At 38.9% G+C, this 22,032-nt stretch overlaps 1 protein-coding gene across 1 annotated transcript in view; it reads left to right on the forward strand.

Annotated features, from left to right (window-relative positions):
- Nucleotides 1-22,032, forward strand: part of Spata17 (spermatogenesis associated 17) — a 201,843-nt gene that overhangs the window by 135,338 nt on the left and 44,473 nt on the right. The window contains exon 9 of the mRNA XM_045135438.1: nt 3,043-3,178. Within this exon, the coding sequence (XP_044991373.1) occupies nt 3,043-3,178 (136 nt within the window). The remainder of the gene's footprint in view (nt 1-3,042; nt 3,179-22,032) is intronic.

A 22,032-nucleotide genomic window follows, 5' to 3' on the forward strand; every position in this document is an offset into this window, starting at 1 on the left:
GAATTGTGATAGGTGTGAAAGCCAGTAACATGGAGAGATGGTCTGGAGCCTTCAGAGGGTCAATGGAAGCTCAGTGGTCTCGTCATGGGAAAGGAAGACTGGATACCCACGAGGGCAACCAGAAGCCTCCTGTCTGAGTCACAGGCACAAGATATAAGGTTTGGGAGCAAGCAAGACCACGCAGACCATTCTGAAGAAAAGATGAAAGCTTTTCTCAGGAAAAACAAGAGCTGCCAGGGCTGGCTCACACAAGAGGAGCACAGCCAACCTGAGTTTCCAGATAGTGGGCTTTCTAGGGCTTTTCAGTTAGGGGAAGGTGAGGAAGGGAAAAGAACAAATAGCTGGGGTGTGAGAGCAGAACAGTGAGCAGGTAACTTCTGAGATAAGGGGGCAGAAAACCATGACCTGAGGCATCGTCAGGCAAAGAGGCGATAGTGGCTGAGTGGCTTCTTGAGGAGTGTGGATAAGTCTGTGTTGCCACCCTGCTGCCCTTGGTGACTCCATTTTGGAAGCCTGTCCTGACCTAACAGGTATAATTAAGAAAACAATAGGTCAATTTTTATTTTTTAACATATTACCTGTTATTGATATGCCCATCAGGTCATACTCATATGTTCCCTCTCCTCCTCCCCTATTCCGCAAAAGGCCTTCTCAGCGGCATTATCAGTGTTCACTGTGGGGTCCTGAATACACCAGTCAGGCTCTGTAGGGGGCTCAATGCCTCGTGATAGTCTTTTCTGGCCTGTTGCTCTTACATTCTTTCTGCTTCCTCTTTCCAAGTGTCCCCTAATCCTTGGGGGTCATGTTATAAATCTCCTTTTAGTGTTGAGCTCTCAGCAGACTCTGATTTCCTAACTGAAAAGAATACACAGAAAGCATAAAGTGCAACTAAGAATATATTCCGACTTGTAAAAGATGACATTTTAAAAGCAATTGATAATTATCCAAAATTTCTCTATAGGTTAAAGTAATTTGTGAGTTTTAGAGAAGTCATATTTTTATATATTATGTAGATTTAATTTTGTTTGTGGGTCAGACAATTTCTTCATTGATATGAATAGATATTTTTAAAGGGGCCTAGGGAAATGGCACAGCAGTTAATGGTACTTGTTTGCAAAGTCTGCCAGCCTGGGTTTGATTCCCCATTACCTATGTAAAGCCAGATGCACAAATTGGCACATGCATCTGGAATTGATTTTCAGCAGCACTAGGTACTGGTGCACCCATTATCATTCATTCTCTCTCTCTCTTTCTCTCTGCTTTCAAGTTAAATATTATTGAAGATTATAAGGCCTATATATACTTGAAAACATATATATACACACACTTTAGAGCATGAATGTTTGTTACTTTAATGAAATGTTGATGCTAAGTAAAAGTAGAATTAACACTTGAAAGACAAGACCTGTGCTCTCAGCTTTGCCCTCCCAATGGCCCACTCCGTACAAAGCATATCTTGTCAGTCACAAAGAAAACCATACTAGCGACACACAGTTGGAAGTGATTAAAAACTCTAAGGTCAACAATTGCTTCTTTGTGTATTCAGGAACACTGGGAACACATTAGTTTACTAAGTGGTACAGTTTTTCCCATGTTCACTTTAACATGGGAAACCTGTCGTTCACTCATCTTCTCATGAGAGCTATTTCCCCGAGAGCAGATATGTATGCTTTCATGACTTGGTAAATTCTAAGATCTGTACTGTTTTATTTCCAATATTATTAGAAAATATTTGATTATAAGAATATCAAGTTTGTTAGTTAATGTTGAAAAGAATAATGTGGAGAGAACGGAAAAAGATCTATGCTGTTGACTTCCAGCCTCCACGTTCATGTACATGCTTGTTGGTGGTACCTACCCACAAGTGGACCCACAGACAGGCCTGCTTGCACATGACACAGAAGGAAGATGGAGAGAGATGTGAAAATTAATGAAAGGGCACTTTTACTAAGTTTATAATGTTTAAGCAAACATATAAGTGCATTGGTGAAAAACAAATTTTTATTTAAATTTAAATTTTAAAAGCCTATCTTAAGGAAACTCATTAGTGTAGCAGATATCATGTCAATCTCATAAAACCCTACCTTCTCTTAATTACATGTGTTCTGTGAAAATACTGGAATATGGTAATGACTCAATAAATATTTGTTGACCAAAGTTTTTCAGTCTAAACTTCACAATGTATCTCACAGCAGGATATTTTCATTTGCTATGATTTTTTATTTCTATATGTTGTTTTCTTTGACACATTTCATCAACACAAAATTTTCTTTGATTATATTTATTAGCATTGAGCTTTCAGCCACCTTTGATTTCCTGAAAAACATGTTTAGGTTGACCTATTACCAACTAAATGTCCTCACAAAGAGGACAAAGGGGGCAATGATGGAGGCTGCAAGGTCCTTCTCATGCTTCTGCATCGGCGTCAGCACTGACAGGACACTTGCTCCCTTCAGCCTCCGCGCTCAGTGGCTTGTGTATATGACATTGTGTGGTACTCACCTTGAATGTGGTGAAGTTCCCAGAGGTGAAGCCACTTGCTGAGGGAGCAGAGCCAGTAACAGCAGGGACACGGGTGAAGACAGGTGTGCTACCGTGGTGGCTCCCTCTTTCATAACCTTACCAACTCCTCCACTTTGAGGGGTGACTTGGTTTACAGAAAATTTATACCAGTAAGATCTGTCTATATATTTTATTTAAGACTCTTTAACATTAAAATACTTATTTTATATGACGAATTTTGAATAATTTATATCTTCACACCATAAAATTATTATCTAATATTAGGTAGTAATAATTTGAAATTCACAAAAAAACTACTTGGAAATTTTGAGTGTCTCCATCATTTGATGAATAGGAAATCAAGGTTGATAGATGTCAGTACCACTGACCATCAGCGGCTGACGTTGACATGGAATCCAAGTATTTTGACCACAAACTCTGTATTGTTTTGTTGCTCTATAATACTTCCCCAGGTTCTTGTTTTTTCAATCAGTTGTATCTAGAAATATAATTATGACTATTGCCTAAATATTCTTGCAGGTTTTTGCCATTTTCTTCTTACCATAAAAAAGAAAACTACGTCCCACTAATACATTCATCAAGCATATACAAGCCTGACTCTTATGGACTGAAACACTTCCGAACTGAAAACCGTCAAAAATGGATCAGCAACAAGGTGAGTTAACAAACCATTAAGAAAGGCTATTGCTTTTAAAAGACTAAAAGCAGACATTGATGTTCTCATTATAATAAAGGCCTTCATTACTATAACGTATGGCAAGATGGTGCCACTGGCCTGTCCATGAGAGATTTGAATTAATTTTATTTTATTTGATCAGTGGGCTTTGATATATGGTGAGGGTAAGGGTTGGGATGTGAAATCACAGAATGTTGTTAATTCTCAAGGGCAAAGACTATGCCATTTGCTCTCTCCTGGTCTTTCGTGTGTATGTCTATATGTGTGTATGGGCATGTGTATGCCGTAAGAAGTGTGTGGAGGTCAGGGGCAACCTTGAGGTTTGGTCCTGCATTTCCATCTTGTTTGAGACAGGTCTCCTGTTGTTTGCTGTTGTTAATGCCAGACTAGCTGGCCTGCAAGCTTTGGGATTCTGAATTCGATTTCCATTGTTGTGAGAGTGCGGGGATTACAGATTTGTGAGATACTTGTATCTGGCTCGGTGTGGATTTCAGGGATCTGTACTCTGGCTGTCAGGCTTATTCAACAAGTGCTTTTAACTACTGTTGCAGTCCGGTTCGCATTGCTGGTAGAAATCACCCAACCAAGAGCAGCTTCTGGGAAAAAGAGTTTTATTTTGGCTTACAGGCTCGAGGGGAAGCTCCACGATGGCAGGGGAAAACGATGGCATGAGCAGAGGGTGGACATCACCCCCTGGCCAACATAAGATGGACCACAGCAACAGGAGGGTGTGCCAAACACTGGGATGGGGAAACTGGCTATAAAGCCCATAAGTCCACCCCCAACAATACACTCCCTCCAGGAGGCATTAATTCCCAAATATCCATCAGCTGGGAACCTAGCATTCAGAACACCTAAGTTTATGGGGGACACCTGAATCAAACCACCACATTCCGCCCCTGGCCCCCATAAACTGATATCCATACATGATGTAAAATACAATACATTCAGTCTGACTTTAAAAGTCCCCATAGTTTTTGTCAATCTCATTGATGTTCATACATCCCCATAGTTCAAGATCTTTTAACTGAGCCATAATACCAAAATATAACCTCAAAAAACCCAGAATGGCACAGAATAAATATTCACACTGCAATAGATGGCATTGGGCATAGCAAAGAAACATTCAACCAATACAAGATTTAAAACAACCAGGGCAAACATCAAACTCTGTAGCTTCAAGTCCAGCAACTCTAGCCAGTGACAAGTCTTCAAGTCCGATAATTCTAACCAGAAACAAGTCTCTAGCATTCCAATTATGCCCCTCCAGCTAGGCTACTCACAGTCCTGGGAAACTTCACCGGGGCCGGCAGCTCCTCAGCAGCCATCTCATGGTCCCGGCATCTCCACTGGGTCTCCACTGCAAGCCACGGTTCATCCTCATGGCCCCATGGGGTCTCTATGCAGGCAACCAGCAAACCCGCTTCACACTGCCCATGGCCATTTCCAAAACACAAGACCGTGTTGCAAACTCAATGACCCTCTTTCCAGCATTTCTTATACTCCACAATACCAGGTAGGGTGCCAATTTGTTAATCCAGGGGAGAATAAGGCAGACATTGAAGAACAGGACACTCCTTGAGCACTCAGGCCATTTCAAAAGAGTCGACATTCTTCTTGTTGCCCCAGCGCAGGTCAGCTGGCCCAGTATCAAAGGTTGTAATCTCTCAGTTGCAGCTGAACGGGCAGCAGTTCACCCAAAGATTTTCCTTTCTGTGCCATATCCCTCTGCACACACCACTTCATTTCTATGTTAAGCAACCCTGCACAAGTTCTCAGGACATGGGCACAAGAGCAAGCTTCTCACACAAACTGCTAGCCCAGTCCAGGCACAGCTCTTTCTCACCCTCATAAGCCAAACCTCACAGTCCATAGTTCTTACTGCCTTCAGGTCTTTCAGCTCTGACCAGGATAGACCACCAAGCTGTACTTACAGCACTGCAAGGCATCTCTTAGGCCAAGGTTTCAACTCCTTCCACATTCCTCTGAAAATCAGCTTCAAAAGGCCGAAGCCACACAGTCAGGTGTCTAGCAGCAACCCCACTCCTGGTACCACTTTACTGTTGCAGTCCGGTTCGTATTGCTGGTAGAAATCACCCAACCAAGAGCAGCTTCTGGGAAAAAGAGGTTTATTTTGGCTTACAGGCTCGAGGGGAAGCTCCACGATGGCAGGGGAAAACGATGGCATGAGCAGAGGGTGGACATCATCCCCTGGCCAACATAAGATGGACCACAGCAACAGGAGGGTGTGCCAAACACTGGGATGGGGAAACTGGCTATAAAGCCCATAAGCCCACCCCCAACAATACACTCCCTCCAGGAGGCATTAATTCCCAAATATCCATCAGCTGGGAACCTAGCATTCAGAACACCTAAGTTTATGGGGGACACCTGAATCAAACCACCACAACTACCAAGCCATGCCTCAGCCATATGTGTCATTCTTGATGCCATACAAAATACCATGACATGAATGTCTTCAGTGCACATTTCCATTCTTCTCAGAATGACAATGTGGTCAGTGTCTGGTGAGGCTTCATTGTGGTTTGTAGGAAGCTGCTGTTACCTGTGTGCTGTCGTGACCTTTTCTCTGTAGGAGAGAAGGGGAAAGGGAGAAGGTGGAGGTGGTCGAGAGACAGAGAGAAAGAGCTAGCACAAAGGCTTATAAGTACACTAATTCCATCAGAGTGGGACCCCATTTTTATGAATTTATTTACCCTTGATCACCTCCTGAAAGCCTTATCTATAGTATAATCACATCAGGAGCTCTGGCTTAAATAAAATACTTCAAAGATACAGTTCAATCCATAGTATTCCATTCCTGTCTCCTAAAGTTTACGTCCTCTTACATACAAAAGGAATTCTTTTAGTTGAGCATGTGATATAGACTGTAATTTCAACACTTAGGAGGTAGATGCAAGAGGACGAGGAGTTGAATGCCAGCCCGGGCTACAAGAGAATCTGTTTCAATTTTTTTTAAGTTCTTTCCATCCCAAAAGTTCCAAGACGTTTAACTTATCCCAGTAGTGCGCACCAATGTCCAAAGGCCCAAGTCACATCTAAGTATTGGGTATGTTATACGCTCGTGGCAAGGCTGCCTCTTTTGACTGCTGAACTATCCTACATTGTTCCAAACCCTACCAAGAGCAATTAGGTAAGATCGATAAGCATATTATATCCACCATGGGAAAAAGGAAGTAAACTCCTCTGCAGGTGTGATCTGATGTGAGAACTCCAAGGGCTCCCTCACAAAACCAGAGGCTAATAAACCTGTTCAGTAAGCTGAAGGATGCAAAAGATCAATTTGTTTCAGGGAGATTCTTCCTCTCAAATTCCTCCTGTCCAAACTGTGACAGCTTTCATATAGGTAGAGCAAGCAGGAAGTTTGTCTTTGCTGTTTTTCTGGGCTTCGTCCTATCTGGTTAGCTTCGACTCTTATATCCCAGCTACGAAGCCATCTTATGTGTTTCCTCCAGTGTTCAAGATCTCACTGTTCTCATTTTTTCCCTCCAAAATACACAAAATTTAGAAATTAGCAACACAGTGAACTAACTTCAAAAGCAATCATTACAGTACCTCTAATTATAATAGTATCAAAATAATATATTTAGAATAAAATTTAAGTAAAGGGATGTGCACACAGAGAACTATAAACTTGATGAAAGAAATGAAGAACACAAATTCCCACAGGACCTAAAAAGGGGAGGCCTGACTCCCTGTGTATGACCTGGAATGTTTGTGCCCACCCGCACTCGAACGCACATGAATGCACACCACACACACACACACACACACACACACACACACACAAAGGGGTAGTTTCATAAAGAAAAAGGAACTTGGAACCTTATGTCACACCATATTAAACAGTCAACTCAAAATAAGTTCAAGATTTAAACATAAGCCCTGAAAGTATAAAAGAAACAGAGACATAAGCTTCTTGGTTTTGCTGTGAGCACTGACTCTTTGCACATTACCTTAATGTTTACATGCAGTTTCCCAATGTTTATCTTAGGTTTAACCCTGCAACAGACCAAAATCACCAAAATAGTGTATATGAATGTTCCCTGCCCAAATTAAGTATGCAGTAAAGGCTTCAAAATAGTAGTCAAAAAAACAAGCAAAAAGTACCAATTTCTAATTTCAGAATAGTTTTAGATCTTAAATTTTAAAAAAAAAATGTCTAAATGGTGGGGGTAATAAGATGTCTGTAATCCCAGTCCCATAGGGGAGCAAAGACCCAACAATTGGCAGAGCTCTTGAAAAAGTAGCAATCTTCTTGTTCAAGAAGAGACTCTCACTAAAATAAGAATGGGCACCACCACAAAAGAGAAGTATACCTTACTGCTGAGGGGAGCTGCTTCTGCCACCCAAGTGCTAGAAATACGGGCTTGCATCAGGATGCCCCTGTATCCATTTTCTTTTCACTTTTCTTTTTTTAAATATATTTTATTTATTTATTTGAGAGAGAGAGAGAGAATGGGCATGCCAGGGCCTCCTGCCACTGCAAATGAACTCCAGATGCATGCACCACCATGTGCATCGACCTTATGTGTGTCCGGGAGAGTCCAAACAGGATCCTTTGACTTTGTAGGCAAATGCCTTAACAGCTAAGCGATCTCTCCAGCTCACTTTTCTTTTTTCTTTTTTAAAAATTAAAGTTTTGGTGTTTAAATCTTGGAAATAAGGGGCCACAACTCACAATTAGTGAGTTAAACTTAGTCTTAGGGAGACTAATGTTGTCAGGTTCAAAATGTTGAAGAGACAAAAGAATGATGTAGAATTGTATGCATCAGTTTAATCCATAGTATATATAAATAAATAAAAGTCTGCATAGATTTAGTTGAACTCAGATTTATTTCAGCCAAGAATCAGCTCAATTAATTTATATTTGGCTCAGGTTCTATAATACTTATATTATATTTTTATATTCTCTGTACAAATAATTTACTTTCTCACCTATCATCTTTAAAACTTAGAGTTACAGCTTTCAAATGATTTGATAGCAATTGTGTGAAAGGTATCAGTTGATAGAAAATGAAGAATGGATTCAATATTCTTTCTCTAATCACATTCACATTAACTCAATACATAAAATATTATTTAATGTTTTGTTTTGTATTTAATGATATTGATCTAAAGACTAATATATAAAAATGACAGTAAGCAGACTGAATGCAAACAATAGTATTTTTCCTGAAAACATGGAAGTAATAAAGCATAGCACATGTGTCATATTTCCTACAAAGCAAAAAATAAACAATAATCTATATATCACATAAGTTATCCATATTTCTTTAATCTATTGTAAAGTTCACCAAGATAAATTATTAGATTTAAGTGTATTAAGTTGCCAAGATTTTCTATGAAGATATGTTGGCTGCCTATAATACTGACAATAGATCAGAAATTAAGGAGTTACCAGTTAGTCAGTATTAATTGAATGTATTTTGTAGATCTAAAAGAGCTGGACATTAAAACATGCAGTGTGCTGAAAACATTCTTTTCTTTGTCAAAACATTCACATATATTCATAGTTACTGAAGCAGCAATGGTAGTGTCCAGCTTCTATATGAATTGGAATGAATTTCCATGTAAATTTTATACAAATGATTTTAATAAAACAACTCATGTTTTCCCTCATTTGCAAAATTCAGTAAGACATCCTTAAGATGGTTCATGTGGGTAGATCCATTGCTCCTATGCTTATTAGGGGTGAATTACAACAGCAGGACAGTTCCTTTCCTTTATTTTCACATACATTTTGGTCCTAAACAAGATTTTCTAAGCTACAAGGCATAAAAATATCAGAGTACTCTGAAGAATTAATTTAGAGAACCTCAGCATATTGCACACAACATAAAGTTGACCTTTACTGTCTACGGCTTTGGGAATGGAGTGGGATGTGGAACACATCATAGATTTAATGTGGCACATCGTTGTCTGCAGAAACTTGGGTGGGGCTGTGCCTGCTTGCCCATTGCACCCGGTGATGGAATCTGCTGTCACCAGCACCCTGACAGTAATGAACATTCAGCTTAACGACCGTGATTATGATGATCATAATTGATGTGCGGGTGCAGTGTGTGGGATCATCACAGCTGAAGTGCGTGGCAGAGGAACAGGCCACACTTATGGATAATTTTATTTTTATGTGTTGATTGGGATAAAATATGCCTTTCCATTTAAACAGACCAGCTTCACATAATTTGGAGAATCTTTCTTTACATGTTGATTGAGGATTATGCACTTGCTGAAAGGCAGCCCCTCACACTTGTTTGTTTTGTCTTGTTTCATTTCATTAGTGAATGTATGTAAACAATTATATTAAGTGCAATTTAAGGGAAATATTTTGCTTATGAGAATAGCCTTAGGTAGTCAAATATATAAAGTCCCTGTCCTTCCCTCTCTCCCTCTTGTCTCTCAATAAATAATGTGTTAGGTCAGGACAAAATGGAGTCACCAAGGACAGCAGGAGGGTAACAGAGACACAAGGAAGTTGGTCAACCTCATTCCTCAAGGAACCACCCAGCCATCATCCCTTCCTTGCCTAACAATGCCCCGGTCTAGGTTTCCTACCTTCTTATCTCTCAGGTCTGGTCACTGTTCTGGTCTCACACCCTAAGGCTAATGTAAAGAACAAAGGAGTTCCTTCCCTTCCTTACCTTCCCCCAGCTGAAGAGCTCTGTATAGCTCACAATCTGTAATCTCAAAATTGACTGCTCTGGTCTTGACAGTCAGTCCTGGTAGCTTATGGTTTTCCCAAAAAAAAAGCTTCCATCTTTGCCTCAGAGTGGTCTCCGTGGTCTTTGTCACTAATGAAACTTACACCAGGGACCAAAATTTTCTATCTCCTTTCTTTGACTATCCTTGCTTAGTCTTTCTAAGGTCAATAGGCTTCAGGAAATGTATAAATTTATATCATTTTTATTATAAAGTTAGGTATTTGTCTGTTATATAGTTTACTGTCATCTATTATGCATCTAAGAAAATGAGCAGAACCAAATGTTGCATTGTATTATTTGTTAAGGTGATATTCAACCTATATGGCACTGAAGGTACTGGTGTCTAAACTTACGCTATCTCTGCTCTTTAAATGTAGTGTCAGCGTGTGCGTGTTCCCTTACATGAGTGCAGACGCGCACACGCCACAGGGTGGTGTTGAGGTAAGAGGGGCAGATTTCAGGTCAGTCCTCACTCTGCACCGAGCTTTGAGGCAGGGAATCTTGGCTGCTTGATTTTTCCAGGTTTAGGAAAATTCTCCTATTTCCACCTTTTTTCTCGCTATAGGCACAGGGGTTTTCCAGGAGCCTGCCACATCCTCTGGCTTTTCATGTGGGGTCTGGGGCTCTGAGCTCAGGCACTCAGAGCTGTGTAGTGGATTCTTTATCTGTGGAGTCAGCCCCTCTACCCCTGCTTTACCTTTCTAGTTCTCTTTAATTAGTGTTTTCTTTTGGGTCAGTTTGTTTCACTGTTGATATTAATTTTCAGTTACAGTTTTTGAAATGGCTTTAACAGTTTCTGATTTGACTTTTCACTTGTAAATAAAAACAATGTGTTCAGTGATGTATCCAAGATTTTCCAAATATTAGATAAAACCATATGAGTCTGCAATCATTAACCCAAGGACTCAATTTACATTCAACTCTAATGTATTTTGTTTGAATAATGAACAAATATAGTGGGACACATTTTGTAAAGTAGTATGGCGAGCCTTCTCTTGAAAACTTTGTATTTGTGACTGCATTATAATCCCATATTGAGAGATGCCTTCATCAGATTATTAATTATGTAAACCTCTGGAGCTCATGCTGAAATTTTCCTTCTGAGTCTGTAGTGTTTACAGCACTCCAGGTGAGACATTTGCCCTCGACATGCAGCTGTTCACCATAGCAGGGGACAGCATCTTTGTTTGAAAGGGAAAGGTTTTACAGCTTGTACATAAAATTTTCTACCTAGGGTTTTAGTCCAATGTGATAGGGTAGCTCTATGGACAATTCCCTTGAAGGTTACAAGTGTCTAAAAATTCAACATGTCTGGTCTTCTCTACATCGTTACTAAACTAAAATAACAAGAGTTAAGTTTGTCACCTGAGAAAGATCAAAGAGTACGTTATTGCTCCCTACTCTGCAATTAAACTTTTGACCTTAATATCTCTAAATTTAAAGATCTCAGTTTACTTTCATGTGTGTTGGAAATGAGGCTAAGGTCCCTGTGGAAATTTTGGACTCCATATGTATTACTGTCATCCTCTGGAGAAGGTTTTAATTCCTTTCTGAGAGGTTTTTGTCTTCATTTGGCTTGACAAAAATAAAACTAGGGTTTCATGGGGCCTTTAGGAGATATGGGCATCATCAAAAAAACAATTAAAAATTAAACTACCATATGACCTTTCTATGCTACTCCTAGGTATAGACTGGAGCTAGCTAACTCAGCATACCACAGAGATACTTGTATGTCTGCGTACAGTGAAGTTCTATTCACAGTAGCCAATAGGAAACCAGCCTAGATATCTATCAACAGGTGAATACATAAACAAAATGTAGCATATATATGTGTCAGTTTTAGAGAAATGAATGAATATGGAGATTATCACCTTAAAGTAAACCATATTCAGAAAAGCAAATGCCATTTACTTTCCCTCCAGAGTGAGATCAGGATCTAAATGATTCAAAATATAAATAGCAAATAGACTATTTGACTTAGAACCATAATGACTTTGGTCTTCTGAATCATGGAAGTCCATGGCACATTACATAAACATGAGAGTTAGCATGAACAGTATGGGGTCAAATCACCTGGATGTGTCTGGAGGTTTAGTGTGGGAAGCTAAAAAGATATTTGTGTATCTCTCTAGGATGGCCCCTCATGAGCCATGTAGTAGCAGTATTTGGGTACTAGCCCTGAGGTGAACATTCTCATTACACAGACTTCTCTGCCCATTTGTATTCCTGAGGGAGACATTTCTCGGTCAGACGTGTGATGGTTAGATCATGTGCCACATAGCTGGGTTATAGTATCATTACCCATTGAGCACTAACCTAGACACTGCTGTGTGGATACTTTGTAGGTAAGGCTAGCACATAAGACCAGTAGTTTACCTTCCGTATATTGGTGGGCTTCATCCAACCAGCTAGAGGTCTTAAAGAAAAATACTTTCCTGAAAATAAATTCTGCTTCAGATCAAAACATCAACTCCTGCCCGTGTTTGTTGCCTAAATCTTCCCTAAATATTTAAAACCTGGCAGTTTCCAGAACTGCATTAGCCAACTACCTAAATTCATCTCTTTCTGATTTGCCCTAAAATTCTACTATAATAATTGCCAAGAGAACTTTCAGATTACCTTGCTACCTGAGTCTAGTATGTTCATTACAGGCCCAGTTTCCTAGCCTGCCACTGGCTTCATCCTGCTGTTTATCTGTAAGTGACTAGTAGCAGCACACACATCTACAGCAGGTACAATCTCTCATCGCCAACCATTGATGCAATTTCTGTTGATGGTCTTCTACTGACCATTACTCTCCATGCTAATGGTTCTGATGACTTCAACATTTCCGATATAGCCTCCAGGCCTTCTCATTAACCCAGAATGAGAAGTGCAAACAATTTAATTGACTATATTGTTAAATTGCATTTTATATGATGAGACTAGAAGAATAATTTATCCTACTAGAAGAAAATTCAGAAAAGCATATAAAGAAAGTTAAAACCACTTTCAGCTCATTGTGAATACTTTATTATTTATTCTTATAGTCCTGGGGCCATCTAACTTTTGTGCATATTACCTAACATACACACACACAATGAAATATTGTTCTTGATATTTCTTGCAGATTCTGTTTTATTCTGTTACCAATTTTTGACTTAATTTGTTCTAAATACTTTTTGTCTATAAAGATTAATAGCGTTATTAGAATATGGCTTACAGTAGCATGATAGCTGAATTTTCCAAGTTGCATAATTATTTCTTTCAATGTGCAGATTTAGACCTTTATATTATTTATGTAATTTTTCTTAGAAAATCAATTAATTTTTTCTTTATCATCTCAGGTCTCTAATTATATCTAATGTTGGATTTTCATTTAACTTACTTTTTATTTATTTATCTCATCTTTTAGTTGTTTTCTGCTTTCTCTGATAAACTTTATTAAATTTTCATTCAAATAAATTTATTTTTGGCCAAGTATTTTTACATTTAATATGGTCTTGTCTGTGTCCTCAATTTAATTTATTTCCTGGGTTTGAATGTATTTTCCTTTTTTTTAAAAATTTCTTTTCTGTGTCTATAAGTAGATTACAGGGATCTTACATAAGAGTACTTAATAATTATTTGAGGAAACTTAATTCATGTTGGAATCAATGTATTCCTTCTTCTTTTCTTCTTACAGTGACTCTAGCAAGAAGCTTATTATTCTTATGGTATCATTTATGAACAAAGACACTGAACAAGGATGTACATGTTTTCAGCATGGTAGATTCAGTTTGTCTGATGAAATTATATTGTAAGGAAGAGTGGGTATTTTATCTCCCACTTTACCTCTTTCTGTCCTTCATTGCTAAGACCGAAGGGGTATCTCTGTCTCTATCTCTCCTTCCCCTTCCCTAGATGCAGTCTCCTTATGGTTGACCTCCTCCCAGGAGCTAATGCCCTGAGCAGCAAACACTGGCCTGTGTTGAGCCACAGACTTTCCATATAGTCTTCAAATTCCTCTTTCTGGAGGTGACTGCACCTGTGACCTCAATATTAGATCCCCCACACCTCACGTTTTGGTGGCATTTTGAAAGTCTTCTTTCCCAGCTTTCCACACACCAGCGTCTGCATCAGCAGACAGCTACTCTATTGGCTGCTGGGGCTTCTTGATTATTTCTTTTGTCATAGGAAGCCTGAGCTGTGTGTTCTCTGTATCCTAGGAATGCTGAAGGAATATGTTGTATAGACATTTTCTTGTGCTCTGTCAGACTATGCTCTAGATGAAGAGAGCTAACATATAGGGAGATTTGGGTTTAGTGGATTTCTGTTGTGTTAGGGCCACTAACATTCCTCAAAGAGCAGATTCAATGACAACTGTCTCAGTGATTGAGCAAATACTTACTGAAAACTTTTTATATGTCAGGATTAGGCTAGATATTGAAGATAAACTTTGAGTGAAAACAAAGATAGTTGGTCTCTGCTTTCTTTGAGATAGCCATTTGCTAGTAACAACAGAAATTAATCAACTTTTAAATATTCCAAAGAAAAAGGACATAAATACACTAGATTTCATAGCAATATGTATAGGAATATGAAGGAACCCCAGGGAAATGAAGCCTCTGCTGAAATATGAAGAAATAGGTGTCTAAAACAAGTGTGTGTGTATGTATGTGTGTGTGTGTGTGTGTCCTTAGTGTGCTAGTTACTTTACTCACTGCTTTGATCACCTGTCTGACAGAAAGCAGCTTAAGGAAGACAGGTTTCAAGGAGCTACATTCCATTTTGGCAGGGAAGGCACAGCTAGAGGAGCAGGTCAGCTGGCTGGCTGGCCACATTGCATCTACAGTCAAGAAAAGAGGATAAAAAGGAAGTAGATAAAAATGGGCTATAACATGCAAGGCCTGCCCCTAATGACCCACTTTCTCTAGCAAAGCTCTACCTCTTCTACCAAAAAGTGAAGGTGTATAAGTTATTATCAACCCCAGCAGAGAAGGAGAGACTCAGATATTCTAGAAAGGAAGAAATCAGCCCGAATCCCACTGAGGCACCTGCAGCCCTGGTCCATGCACCTGTCCAGGCCATGGTGCAGAGCTGCAGGAGCAGAAATCAGGTGAAGGGACTTTCTCTTGCATCAGCCTCCTGGCAAAGTCAAGAAACATGAGAGGGGAAGACAGGAGGAACCAGCAGAGCAGCTGCTGAGGTAGAACACAAACAGAGTCAGCTCTGAGCAGCTCCCGTACAGTTCCAGCCATCCCCAACCACCGGTGCAGAAACACTGGAGAACTCTTTCACCCCCGAGCTCTGTGGCATTCCGCACAGCCAGTCAGAACACTAGATCCACAGCACGACAGAGAAGGATCGAGGTGGGCACTCAGCATTGGTGAGACTGGAAGCCCTCCCCAAAGGTCACAGGGCTGACTGACAAAAACGCAGCTGCATAGGCCTGCGCTGGAAGTTCTAGTCTCTCCTTTCATGTCAGGGCAGGTTATGAGCTACATGTTCCTGGTGGGTTCTGCCATTCCCAAACAAGTTGCATTTTGGTGTTACTATTGTTGCCTTTGAGGCTTCATGATTTATAGGATCTTTGTATTTTTCTACTGTCATTATTGGGGGCAGGGTCTGACTCAGCCCCAGGCTAACCTGAACTGGATTGAGACCAGAAATACCAACCTCTCAATTGACAGGATGAAGAGTGTGGGAAAACACACACCCTTAGGGACTTTGGCTTTATTAAATTAACTATGTTTTAATACCATGAAAAAAAAATACCAATCAGAAATACTAGAAATCAAAAACAGAGTAAGCAAAATAGAAAACTCTATATAAAGTCTCACCAGTAAAATGGATCAAGGAGAGGACAGAATATCCAAAGTAGAAGATCAGGTGGCAGATCTAATACAGTCTAACAAAGAGAAAGACAAGCTAATAGAAAGGCATGAATGGGAAATTCAAGACATTTAGGACACTATGAAGAGATCAAACATAAGAATTCAGAGCATAGTAGAAGGAGAAGAATTTCCCTCCAAAGGCATGAGCAGGTATTTTCAACAGAATCATGGAAGAAAACTTGCCCCAAATAGGGAAAGTGATGCAATATAGATAAAAAGAAACCTATAGAATACCAAATAGACAAAATCCAGAATGAACCTCTCACCATCATGTTATAATTAAACTACATGGCACACAAACTACATATAATATACTGAAAGCAGTTAGAGAGAAACATCTAGCGACATACAAAGGCAAGCCCATCAGGATAACAGAAGATTCCTCAATACATACTTGAAAAGCCAGAAGGGCTAGGAATGATATATTCCAAGTTCTGAAATATAACAATTGAAAACCAAGATTACTTTATGCAGCAAAGCTATCCATCCAAATTGATGGAGAAATAAGGACATTCCACAACAAAAACAGGCTAAAGGACTATATGAACAGTAAAGCTATTCTATAGAAAATACTTGTCAGGATCCTCCATGCAGAAGAGAAAGAAAAGCACAAACATAATAAAACAGGAAAAAAATAAACCATACTCAAACAATAGTTAATACAAAAGAGTAAAGGAAAAACCACATGAATTATTAAATAAGAAAATGGCAAGAATAAATACCATCTTCCAATAACAACTCTTAATATTGATGGCCTCAATGCCCTAGCCAAAAGACACAGGTTTATAGACTGGATTAAAAAACAGGATCTTTCTATTTGTTGACTCTAAGAAACTCACCTTTCCAAAAAGATGGTGTTGCAGTCTGGTTCGCATTGCTGGTAGAAGTCACCCAACCAAGAGCAGCTTCTGGGAAAAAAGAGATTTATTTTGGCTTAAAGGCTCGAGGGGAAGCTCCATGATGGCAGGGGAAAACAATGGCATGAGCAGAGGGTGGACATCACCCCCTGGCCAACATAAGGTGGACCACAGCAACAGGAGGGTGTGCCAAACATTGGCGTGGGGAAACTGGCTATAAAGCCCATAAACCTGCCCCCAACAATATACTCCCTCCAGGAGGCATTAATTCCCAAATCTCCATCAGCTGGGAACTTAGCATTCAGAACACCTAAGTTTATGAGGACACCTGAATCAAACCACCACAGATGGACACTATTTTGGGATGGAAGGGTAGAAAACAGTATTTCAAGAAATAGGCCTAGAAAACAAGCAAGTGTTGCTGTCCTAATATCTAACAGGATAAACTTCAAACCAGTATTAGTTAGGAAAGATAAAGAACCTCATTTTCTATTGATTAAAAGAAGACTCCAACAGGAGCACATTACAATTCTGAACATATATACACCTAACACGGGGGCTCCCACTGTCATCAAAGAAACGCTGTTAGAGTTGAGGTCACAGATAACACCAGACACTATTGTAGTGGGTGACATCAATGGGCATGTTAGCCCAGCAGAAAATAAACAAAGAAGCATCTGGATTAAGTGAGGTCATAGAACAAATGGACCTAACATGTCTATAGAACATTTCATCCAAATGCTACAGAATACACATTCTTTTCAACAGCACATGGAACATTCTCTAAAATATGCCATATATTAGGACACAAAGCAAACCTTAACAAATAGAGGAAAATTGAAATAAATCTTTTCATTATATGGGATTAAACTTTAAATCAACAGTAAGAAAACCTACAGAGCATTTATAAAATCATGGAAATTAAACAATACACAAATAAATGATGAATGTTTCAATGAAGAAATTAGGAAGGAAATAAAAAATTTCATAGAGTCAAATAATAATTGGAACACAGCATAATTTTAGGATACAATGAAGGCATTCCTAAGAGGGAAATTTATATCTTTAAGTGCCCATGTTAATAAAGTAGAAAAGTCACAAGTAAACAACTTAATACTTTGCCTTAGGGATATGGAAAAAGAAAAACAAGGCAAACAAAAAATCAGTAGATGGGAAGATATTAATAAAGATTAGAACAGATATTATTGAAATAGAAACCATTAAAACAATACAAAGCAGCAATGAAACAATGAGTGAAATCTTGAAAAGGATAAACAAGATTTATAAACCTTTAGCAAATTGACCAAAAGAAAGAGAGAAGAGACACAAATTAATGAAATTAGAGATGAAAAGAGCACCATTATAACAGATACCAAAGAAATTCAGAAAACCATAAGGACATAACTTAAGATCATATACTCCAGTCAGTTTGAAAATCTGAAAGAAATGGGTGATTTCCTTGATTTATATGACCTACCAAAATTAAATCAAGATGGGATTCACTACTTAAATAGACTTATAACAAGTACAGAGATCTAAGCAATTATAAAAACGTTTCCCAACTAAAAACATAATCCAGTCCTGCATAGATTCACTGGTGAATTTTAGCAGACCTTCATGAAAGAACTAATACCAATGTTTCTCAAACTTTTCCATAAAATGGAAAAGGAAAGAATTCTACCGAACTCCTTCTATGAAGCCAGCATCACCCTGATACCAAAATCAGACAAAAACAGAACAAAAACGGAAATTACAGACCATTCTCCTTCATGAACATAGATGCAAAAATTCTCAAGAAGATATTGGCAAATAGAATACAAGAATATATTTAAAAGATCAATCACCCTAACCAAGTTGGCTTTATCCCAGCAATACAACATATACAAATTCAACATATACCAATTGATAAAAATAATACACTATATAAATGGACTGAAGGACAACAATCACATCATCATCTCATTAGATGCAGAAAAAGCATTTGACAAAATCCAATATCCCTTCATGATAAAAGTCTTACAAAAAGTGGGAACAGAAGGAACATATCTCAGGAAAGCTTATTTATGACAAACCTACAGCCAACATAACACTAAATGGGGAAAAACTTGAAACTTTTCCACTAAGATCAGGAATAAGACAAGGGTGTCCACTGACCCCACTTTTATTTACTCTAGTACTGGAAGTCTTAACTATAGATATAAAGTAAGAGACACACATAGAAGTTATAAAAATTGGAAAGGAGGGCTGGGCGTGGTGGCGCACACCTTTAATCCCAGCACTCAGGAGGCAGAGGTAGGAGGATCGCCTTGAGTTCAAGGCCACCATGAGACTACACAGTGAGTTCCAACTCAGTCTGGACTAGAGTGAGATCTTATTTCAAAAAAAAAACAAACAAAAAAATTGAAAAGGAAGACATCAAGTTATCATTAATTGATGATGATGATTCTTTACATAAAGGACCCTAAAGACTCTATCAGCAAACTGTTAGAGCTGATAAACACATTTAACAACATAACAGTATGCAAAATAAATACATCAAAATCAGTAACCTTCCTTTATACTAACCACAAACATGCTGAGGATAAAATCAGGGTATCACTCCCATTCACAATTACCTTAAAAAGAAAATAAGGCACCTTGGAATAAACCTAACCAAGGAAGTGAAGGAGCTCTACAATGAAAACTTTAAAATACTCAAGACAGAAATTACAGAAGATACTATTGAAGTGGAAAACATCCCATGTTCTTGGATCGGAAGAGTCAATATTGTCAACATGTTAATCTTACCAAAAGCAATCTACACTTTTTTTTTTTTTTGAGGCAAGGCCAACAGACTGGCCTTTTTAAATGTGAGAAACTGAGAGACAGATAAAGAGAGAGAGAGTTGGCATGCCAGGGCTTCCTGCCACTGAATTTGTACTCCAGACGTGTGGTTTAAGAGTTAAGGTGCTTGGCTGCGAAACCTAATGACTCATATTCAATTCTCCAGGTACCATATAAGCCAGATACAATCTATACATTTAATGTACTCTCCGTCAAAATAATAATGGCGATCTTCATGCAAATAGAAAAAACGGTCTTAAAATTTAATTGGAAGCAGAAAAAACCTTGAATATCTGAGAGAATTTTGAGAAATAAAAATAAGGTTGGTAGTATCACCATACCTGATTTTAGCCTATATTACAGAACCATAGTAAAACAAAAACAACAACAACAACAACAAAAAACATGCCACTGGCACAAAAAGAGCCACGCAGATCTATGGAACAGAATAGAGGACCCAGATATAAGTTTGGGCAGCTACAGCCACCTGACCTTCGATAAAACTGCTCATTGGAGAAAAGACAGCCTCTTCAACAAATGTTGCTGGACAAACTGAATATGTATATGTAGAAGGATAAAAATAGATTCTTATCTCTCCCCATGCATAAGACTTAAGTCCAAATGGATCAAAGACATTAATATCAGACCCAAAACTATGTAACTGCTAGAGGAAAAAGTAGGTGAAACCCTTCAACATATTGGCATAGGTAATGAATTTTCTGAATATAACTCCAGCTGCTCAGGAAATAAAACCACTAATCAACCACTGGGACCTCATGAAATTACAAAGCTTTTGTGCAGCAAGGATAGAGCAAAGAAGCAACCTACAGAATTGGAAAAAATGTTTTCCAGCTATACATCTGAAAGAGGATTAACATCCAGGATATACAAAAATATCAAAAAATGAAATAATAAAGAAATCAAATAGTCCACTTAAATATGGGCTATAGAACTAAATAGTTCTCAAAAGAAGAAATATAGATGGCATCTAAACAGTTAAAACAATGTTCTACATGCTTAGCCATCAAGGAAATGCAATTAAAACGACTTTGAGATTCCATCTCACTCCCGTCAGAGTGGCTACCATCAAGAAAACAAATGACAATACAAGCTAGCAAAGATGCAGAAAAAGAGGAACCCTTCTACACTGTTCATGGGAATGGGATCTGGTACAGCCATTGTAGAAATCAGTGTGGAGGTTCCTAAAACAGGTAAAAATAGATCTACCATATGACCCAGCTATAGCACTCCTAAGGACTTGTCACTCTGCCTTAGAGGTACTTGCCCGCCCATATTTATTGACACTCTATTCATAATAGTTAGGAAATGGAATCAGCCTAGATGTCCCTCAACTGATGAGTGGATAATGAATATGTGGTACATTCATACAGTGGAGTTCTATTCAGCAGTATAGAAAAATGAAATTATGAAAATTGCAGGGAAATGGATGGACCTGGAAAGGATTATACTAGGTGAGGTAACCCCGGCCTAGAAAGCCAAGCAGTGTGCATGTTCTCTGTCCTATGTGGTTCCTAGCTAGAAATGTTTGGGCTTGTATGAAAGTTGGAATAAAACTCGGTAGCAGAAGCCAGTATGCTAGAAAGGGGCTATAGGGAGGGAAGAGGGGGAGGATTTCAGGGGATGGTATTGTATAAATGTAAGTAGAATAGATTACTGAGGGTGAAAAGGTCTAAGTGAGGTAAGGGGAAAAGACTGAGTAAAGGAAATGTTGAGGGAAGGTTAATCAAAATATAAGAGGGTGTGAATAAATCATATGGAAGCCTACTTTTTTTTAAATTTTATTTTATTTTGAGAGCGACAGACACAGAGAGAAAGACAGATAGAGGGAGAGAGAGAGAATGGACGCGCCAGGGCTTCCAGCCTCTGCAAACGAACTCCAGACGCGTGCGCCCCCTTGTGCATCTGGCTAACGTGGGACCTGGGGAACCGAGCCTCGAACCGGGGTCCTTAGGCTTCACAGGCAAGCACTTAACTGCTAAGCCATCTCTCTAGCCTGGAAGCCTACTTTTTTAGACAAAGGAACACCTAGAAGCCATAGATTGTTACTAGAATATTTTCAGTGCCGGAAACGGGCTACCTTCCAGTGAGTTGTTGGACAGGGAGGTCCCTGATGCCTCCCCATAACAACATTCCAGGTGGGATTTAATGGTAATCTGTTCAGTGGACTTGCACAGGTGGGATTCAGTTCATATAGATGAATAATATAATAATGAGGGCTGGAAATGGAAAGATGGCTCAGCTGTTAAAGGTACTTGCCTGCAAGCAAAGCCTGACAGCCTAGGTTCAATTCCCTAGTAACCATATAAACCAGATGCATAAAGTGGAGAATGCATCTCGAGTTTGTTTTTAGTTGCAGGAAGTTCTGGTGTGCCCATTCTCTCTCTGTGTGTGTCTGCCTATCTATCTATCTATCTATCTATCTATCTATCTATCTATCTATCTATCTATCTATCATCTATCTATCTATCTATATTTCTCTCTATCTCTCTCTCTCCAAATAAATAATAAAATATTTTTAAGGGAATATTATAATTAAAACTGGCAAACCAACT

This window comes from Jaculus jaculus, chromosome 1 (genome assembly GCF_020740685.1).
Source record: "Jaculus jaculus isolate mJacJac1 chromosome 1, mJacJac1.mat.Y.cur, whole genome shotgun sequence".
NCBI lineage: Eukaryota > Metazoa > Chordata > Mammalia > Rodentia > Dipodidae > Jaculus > Jaculus jaculus.